The sequence below is a fragment of the Phytophthora parasitica genome (assembly GCF_000247585.1).
Source record: "Phytophthora parasitica INRA-310 unplaced genomic scaffold supercont2.8, whole genome shotgun sequence".
NCBI classification, from domain to species: domain Eukaryota; phylum Oomycota; class Peronosporomycetes; order Peronosporales; family Peronosporaceae; genus Phytophthora; species Phytophthora nicotianae.
Genome location: NW_008648994.1, coordinates 980138 through 980952, shown reverse-complemented (window position 1 = coordinate 980952; position 815 = coordinate 980138). Strand labels below are relative to the sequence as shown.

Below are 815 nucleotides of genomic sequence, written 5' to 3'. Positions count from 1 at the left end.
ATGTCGGAAGCGGTCTGAGCGGCCGTTGCGACCTGCGCTCTTAAGACGCGCAGCTCCTGTTGCAGAGCCGCAAGCTCCGCGCTCTGGGATTGTTCTAGAGCGGCAACACGGTCAAGCAGAGCGTGAGATTCTTTGTCAACCTGGGGTTGACTATATGAGGGGTATCTATCTACCTCCGCCACCGCCGCTGGGGGACGCACGCGGCCTGGCACGTTGGATTGTCGAGCGGATAGTGGGCTCTGAAGCCCCGAAGACGAACCGAGATCAGGCTCGTCTTCGTATTCGTTATGGAGGATTTCCTCCCCACCGAGATACGTGGGAACCGCGGAACGTCCTGATGGAGGACGTTCCGCAAATGGTGAGGGCGTACGAGGCGCAGAACCGAGTGCAGGCATAGTGCCTGCACTAATACTGCGAGAACTGGCACCGGGTGCATCTCGTTCCTCAAGTTGAGCACGGAGTTCTCGCAGAGAAGCAGGTACACGCACAGTCGTGTATCCGCGCACATCGCGTTCTGAAAGGCGCACTGCCCCGAACCGGCAGTGCGAACACGCAGTTCCAGATGGAACTGTGCAGGGAATTCCCGCGTACACAGTGAAGCTGTGTAGGCGATCGATCATGTACCGCCTGTCTCGAAGCGCTGGCGAGCCGCAGTAATGCGCTCGTTACAAGCTTTCGCATCGTTGTTGAAGTTCACAACGAATGCGTTCCACGCCTGACAGAGTGCCATCCACTCTGGCACTCTGCTTTTGCGCGAAGTTTTCTTCGGCACATATCATCGGAGCTCATGAAGGAGTCCAATGTAGTAATCACGT

General features: G+C 57.2%; 1 protein-coding gene across 1 annotated transcript; it reads right to left on the bottom strand.

Moving 5' to 3' along the window:
- Positions 1–40: 40 nt before the first annotated feature.
- Positions 41–730, bottom strand: PPTG_21777 (hypothetical protein; the record flags this gene model as incomplete). The annotated part of the gene is made up of 3 exons (XM_008899962.1): positions 41–94; positions 174–568; positions 625–730. The coding sequence occupies 3 exons, from the start codon at positions 728–730 to the stop codon at positions 41–43; spliced, it is 555 nt and encodes a 184-aa protein (XP_008898210.1).
- Positions 731–815: the final 85 nt, after the last annotated feature.